Source organism: Gavialis gangeticus, unplaced genomic scaffold, assembly GCF_001723915.1.
Source record: "Gavialis gangeticus isolate Ggan-Ray unplaced genomic scaffold, GavGan_comp1, whole genome shotgun sequence".
Taxonomy (NCBI): Eukaryota; Metazoa; Chordata; order Crocodylia; family Gavialidae; genus Gavialis; species Gavialis gangeticus.
In genome coordinates, this window is record NW_017729023.1 from 7,716,572 (window position 1) to 7,722,840 (window position 6,269).

Sequence of the window (6,269 nt, forward strand, 5' to 3'; positions counted from 1 at the left end):
ACATCCCTCCACCCTTCCCTGCCCTCAGGCAGCCCATGTGCCTGCCTCCCACACCTCTCCCCACACACACACACACACACACACACACACACACACACACACACACACACACACACACACACACACACACACACACACACAAACCCCTCCTGCTTCTGGCCCTGGGCTACCAGTGCAGCCCCATGCTCCCACGATTCAGCCAGGAGCCACATGGTGCTGTAGCAGCACAGGGTAGGAATACAGGGAAATGGCTGGGGATGGAGTGGGTCTGGGCTGCTGTAACCTGCTGCCAGCTTCCCCTGGGTCCTACTGCCCCTGTCTCCTGTCATCTTTGACAGGCAGCCAGGAGCAAATCAATATTAATTTACTAAAATTTTTAGAGGCCCTGTGAGCTGGATTGAATAGCCTGGCAGGATGCGTCCAGCCCATGGACCATATTTTGCCCACCCCTGGCATATCCAGAAGAAAAGTGGCCGCAGAGCAGCTGGCTGGGGCACAGTGTGTCTCGAGATGGGGGAGTAAGTGGCTCCCATGGCTGCCTGCTCCCCTGTCTTAAGGCACACTGCATCCCAGCCAGCTGGGGAGCTGCTGGCTGGAGTGCAAGATGCCTTAGTGTGGGGGCTTCACTATGTGCTGAGATGGGGGAGCAGACAGCCTCAGACACATGCCCAGCCCACGTTTTGCCTTTGGTCCACAGCTTGCAATGCCGCCTGCCTGGCAGAGCAGAAGCAGCCCTGGACAGGTGCTAGCGTCAGTGGTGGATGCACCTCGCAGGTTCCGAGTGGGAATCAAGGCATTTGCCTGGGTCCACAGCCAATGCCACCATGTCAGTGTTGGGCAGAAGCATTCCCATCTACCTGTCTGGCACAGCAGGACAGCCCTGCCTGCCCTCCCAGCACCATGCAGCAGCCAGGGCTGCTGGCCACTCACAGGCTAGATCCCATTATTTGGTGGCTGCCTGCCCATGGGCTTGATGTAATCAGTTAGAGGTCCAGATCTGGCCTGTGGGCTATATTTTGCCCACCCCTGGCATATGTCTCAGAATTTCTGGGATACTTTCTTGTAAAAAAAGAAATTGAGAAGAGATACGATCACTCTCTGCAAATACATTCATAGAGTGAATATTAGAGATGGAGCAGGCTTTTTTTTTTAAGGCTGAAAAAAACACTGGCATGAGATCAAATGGTTGGAAAAGGTTATAGAGGGGATGTCATGATAGGACAGAGAGTTCTGGCTTAACAGTCTGTGTATGTGATGTGGAGTCATGGGTCTGTGGTCCTCAGCTAGAATAATGAAGTAGTTCTTGTGGTGTAGAAAGTGTCTGGTACTATCATGCATAAGGCTTTTGCTGGTTGTCAGTTGGAGCCAAGAAAGATTATTTCCTCCACACCTCTCCTCTCCCCAACATGATTGTTATTAGTTGGCTTTGGAGAGGAAGTGGGAAGGCAGAAATTATTTTGTTTTGAGGATGAGGACATGGGCTTACAGATAACTCTGGTTTTTTTGAGTGAGGTGCACTGATGGTCTGGCTAGTACTTCAAAAAATAGGCCATAGGGTCATATTCTTCTATTCAGTCATACAGATCACTAATTTGGGATTAGGATATCTGAAATTCAGATTGGCATGGGCTGGGGGAGATGGGGATTGCCTTCCTTTGTAGCATTGTATATAGTCCTTTTCTTAGAATCTTCTGAGCATGTATTAACTGACCACTTCTCTGTCATTATGGTGGCAGGGGGCATTGACAGTGCCCTTGCTGTTACTTATGAGATGACTTAGTTGTGGCAGTTTTTTGGGTCTTATACCTAGCAGTTGTATGTGAAGGTTTAAACATATGTGAAGGGTCATCAAACTTACGGCCCTTGACTGCATCTGGCCTATAGAGCCATAGTGCACAGGGCCAGTCTGGTGGGGTGCTGCTAGTTCGGCATTGTGTGCAGGTCATGGCAAACCCAAGCCTTACTCGGCATGCAGGGCTGGCATTGGGCACGTGCTACCTACGTTGTGCAGGCTGGACCTAGCCCTGCTGGCAGCACAAGGTAGTTGGTCTGGGGTGCTATATGCAGCTTGGATCCCCTGTGCCATATGCAGCTGCGGATCCAGCATGTGTGCCGTGAGCAGCTCATGCCCTGTACTGGCCCTGCATGCCATGTGGACAGCTGTGGCCCATGCAATGTGCACAGCCATGGAGAGGCAAGTGGCTCATCCAGGGGATGTGTGCATCTCCCGCTGCTGCACGCTTCCCTGGGAAGGCATGCTGGGGGGTGCCCCCAGATCTGTGCATGCGGCAGGGCTGGCTGCCACTGTGGGCTGGGGCAGGGGCAGTGCCATGCTCTTCCCGGTGGGGGGCTGGGCTGGGCTGTGCTCAGAGCCGGCAGCAATGGTGCTGGGAGGGGGATATGGGGGGGCAGTCCCTGCTGCTGCATGCACCTCTGGGAGGGCACAGGGTGCGGAGGGGGGTTGTCCCCAGATCTGTGTGCGAGGCAGGGTTAGCCACCACCGGGGCCAGGGGCAACTCCAGGCTCTTCCTGGTGGGGGGGAAGGGGAGGGGCCTGGGCTGTGCTTGGGGCAAGTGGTGGCGGTGCTAGGAGGCAGGCTATAGGGGAACTATGGCAAATTTTGGGGTGGCTGCAGCCCCCCCATAGTCCCCTCCCAGTGCTGCCACCCCACCCGCCCTGAGCACAGCCCCGGCCCAACCCCTGCACTGGGAAGAGCCTGGCACCAGCCTGTCCTCACTCTGTATGCAGATCTGAGGGCACACGCCCCCCATGCCCTCCCAGAGTGCATGCAGCGGTGGGAGCTAACCCCCTGCCAAAACCCCCCCAAGTGAGCCAATCGTGGCTGTCCCCTGCTCTGCCTCGCCCTGGCTGGGCAGCGCCTACCCGTACCCTAGCCAGCCCTACTCCTTGACCATGGAGGCCTTGATCTGCCCCCTCCACACCCCTTTCCCTACAACAGACTTGCTGACCCGACACAGCTCTCCATGCTGCCCACCTGCATATCGGAATTGGATTGGTATCAGCTGATATGGCTCATTAAAAATTGGCCATCAGTATCAGCCCAAAAATTCTCTATAGGTGCACCCCTAATTTTGGGGATTTCTTTGGATAATGATTGCCTAAAATCTGAAATTCAAAACATCAGACTTAATGGCCAAGGAAGCCCCTTCCTATGTTCTGGGGGTGTTGGTTGTAGCCATGTTGGTCTAAAGGCATAGGCGACAAGGTTCTTTGGGTAAATGTGATATCTTTTACTAGACCAGTTAATATCATATTTACCCAAAGAACCGTGTCTTCCTATGTTCTGCATTTATGCAGTCCCATAAGGATAATGGCCCAGAACCCCAAAGTTACTTAGGTGCCTATATTTCCAAAGTGCCCAATATCTCTTCCAGAGTTATCTGAGAACACCCATTTTTACACTATTTGTAACTTTGGTGATGCAACAAAAAATAAATGAAGTATGTATAATTTAAAAATGGTTGAGTGTAAAACTAAATATATATATATTTGAGAATGTGTTGATTTGTTTCTTTTGTAGATCACAGTAATGGGTCATTTAATTTGAAAGCCCTTTCTGGAGGCTCTGGTTACAAGTTTGGTGTCCTTGCTAAGATAGTGAATTACATGAAGGTAAGTTGTTTTATGTCAAGCGTAATCTTTTGAAATGCTTATATTTATCCACTTGTAATCTCAGACATTTAAATAAACTGATGTTTAAATATAGTAGCAATTAAATAATTTAATGAAAATGTTTTATTAAATGAAAAAACATCCTTAATAAGAAATGTGCCATTGTATGTTTCCATGTTAATGTCCTAGTGACTCCAGCTCATAGTTGCTCTGCTTAAAAGCAGAAAGATGGCTGAAAGTCTCATTACTTAAATAAAAAATGACAACTATTTTCTTGTTGTCTGAGATTCATGAACCACTTTTCCAAGTATTTTTTGAGACCCACTTCAATGCAGGTTTAGAGACTGTTTTGAATCTTTGACTTGGTGCATCAGCATGATAAAACCTCATGTTTTCTCTGTTGCTTCTCCAAGGGCTTTTTTTCCTTTGAAACATTTTTAGAAAGCTTTTTTTTTTCTTTGTTCTCATGGTTTCTCTAAGATCTGCATGTCTTACATCATATCCATTTTGCAATAGCACTGTGCTCATGATAGGTGGACACATTAAATGCCTTTTATTTCTTGAGAGTGCTCCATTTGCAAGTCTTTTTACCACCTGGAACAGAAGGGATCTGGAGGCCAGAATTCAGATCTTACATCTTGGGCTTATCAATGGAGTTGGCATCTTATCCAGGAGTGCATAACTCTGCTGGATTTCTATCTGCACACAATACCACTTTCCTATTGGAGGCCACTGATCTCCTGTCTGTAAAAAGATCACTGCTGAGCTCAGATCCAGGGACTGTTCCAGAAAGGTCCACGTCTTGGAATTCCTGAAAGAGACCTGCTTTACTACCTCCTCCTCATTCCCATTTTAAGAATATGAATTTGAGTTGGTCCCAACAAAACTCAGAAGTGTTTCAGCACTAATTTCACAGAGCCAGCTAACAGTACACAAGAAGCATGCTTGCCTAAGGTTTGCCGTGGCACATCATCTTTACCATCTGCTCAAACTAGGACTGGCTATGGTCTTGAATCGCTGAGCTCCAGTATTTCTGTTGAAATATAATAAGCCCCAACATCCTCTGCATTGTCCAGCCATTCCAGTGTGTCCTGTGTTTCTTTGGTGGTTCACAGTTCTGAGTGACTTGGTTGTGCAGATGAGAACCAGAATTTCTTTTGCTTTCCTTGCCTATACTGACACCAACCATTAGGCCATCAGGCGCAACACACATAGACCTGTGTCCAGTTCTGGGTCTATCAGCACTTCTGATCAATGCCTCTTATCGCATTCTTCCTTTTATTCCAGCAAATACCGTGGGCTTTGACTACATGTTCATGTCTCATAAGAAACAGAGACCTTCCAGAGATCTCTCCAGATATCTCCACTGTGACAATTTTGGCTTTGGTCTTCCCACCCAGCTGGTACTCAAGGCACCCGTTCTTCTATCTTGACTTCAAAGGCTCTCCCTGCTCAGAGCAATATCTTCCTCTGTTGTTGTTGCAGTTAATTAAAAGACAAACATGTCCACAGCACTCCAAGAGGAGTCCAAAAGCATGGATCTGTTGAAGACAGCGTGCATTTCTTCAATTAGTTGTAGTTCAGGATGGCTAAGAGACAAGCCCTGTTGGCCTGTTACAACTTTCATATCTTAGCTGCTTATAGTGTTTACTGATATCTGACCACTGAACTTGTGGGATGCATTTGCTGCCCTCCTTTCTGAAGGTTATCTGGTGATCAGAACCACTGTACACTCGGCAGTCTTGTATCATTTCTTCTGCACCGGGGGCAAGAGCCCAGCCCCAGCTCCTTTCTGCTGGGTTTCTTGTTCCATGTTCTAGGAAGATCCTTGTATTATATGCCATTTCCTCCACACATGATCCCATGAGTGCTGTGAAAAGCAAAACAGGACTCTGCATGGGTCTCTCACTGATGGCAGAGACCATTCAATTTGTAAGACCACTTAAAGAGCTTTTGTTTGCCATCTCAGCTCACTGTTCTCCAGTGGTAAAAGTCTGTCTTCATCCCTGGGGCAGTCCTGAAATTACTCAAAGATCCCATACTGCAAGATCCCATTCCCTGTTGGGACCTGAACCTAATGGGACTGTCTTTTGAACCTATAGCAAACTACCTGTTGATTTACCTGTCAATGAAGATGGCATTCTTGGTGGCAGTCTGGTGTTGATGGTAGAACCTTCAGTACTGCTTTTCATGCAGGCAAGTTTTTGCAACCTCATCCCAAGTTTCTGCCTAAAATGATAGTTTACCCATCTCCAGGTAAACCAACTCCAGATGCAGGTGTCTTCAGCTACTTTTCGCCGAAGTTTCATTATTTGAGAACTGAGTCACTGCATAGACCCATGCTTTGATGTAGAGAGATTCTACTCTATAGTGACAGAAGTGAGTGCCTTGCAGATGTCAGGTGTGTAGATACATATTCCTTTAGCAAAGCCATTTAAGTCTCCTCAATTCTGATCACCAAGGGCAGGTCCAGTTTCAGTCTCATAGCACACTTCAATGTTGTCCAGTATCATTTGAACTGTCTCTTTGGATCTTTCCTGGCCCTAAATGTAGCAATTGAGCTTTGGAAGAGTATGATCTTCCAGTCAAGAATCTCCCAGTTTTCTAAGCACTGGCAGGAGCATCAGAGTGACCCC

At 47.9% G+C, this 6,269-nt stretch overlaps 1 protein-coding gene across 2 annotated transcripts in view; it reads left to right on the forward strand.

Annotated features, from left to right (window-relative positions):
• The window catches only part of GTF2E2 (general transcription factor IIE subunit 2), a 112,839-nt gene that overhangs the window by 61,410 nt on the left and 45,160 nt on the right, over window positions 1-6,269 (forward strand). For both annotated transcript variants that reach the window (XM_019516782.1, XM_019516781.1), the window contains exon 3: window positions 3,542-3,633. In XM_019516782.1, coding sequence (XP_019372327.1) covers window positions 3,542-3,633 — 92 coding nt within the window. The remainder of the gene's footprint in view (window positions 1-3,541; window positions 3,634-6,269) is intronic.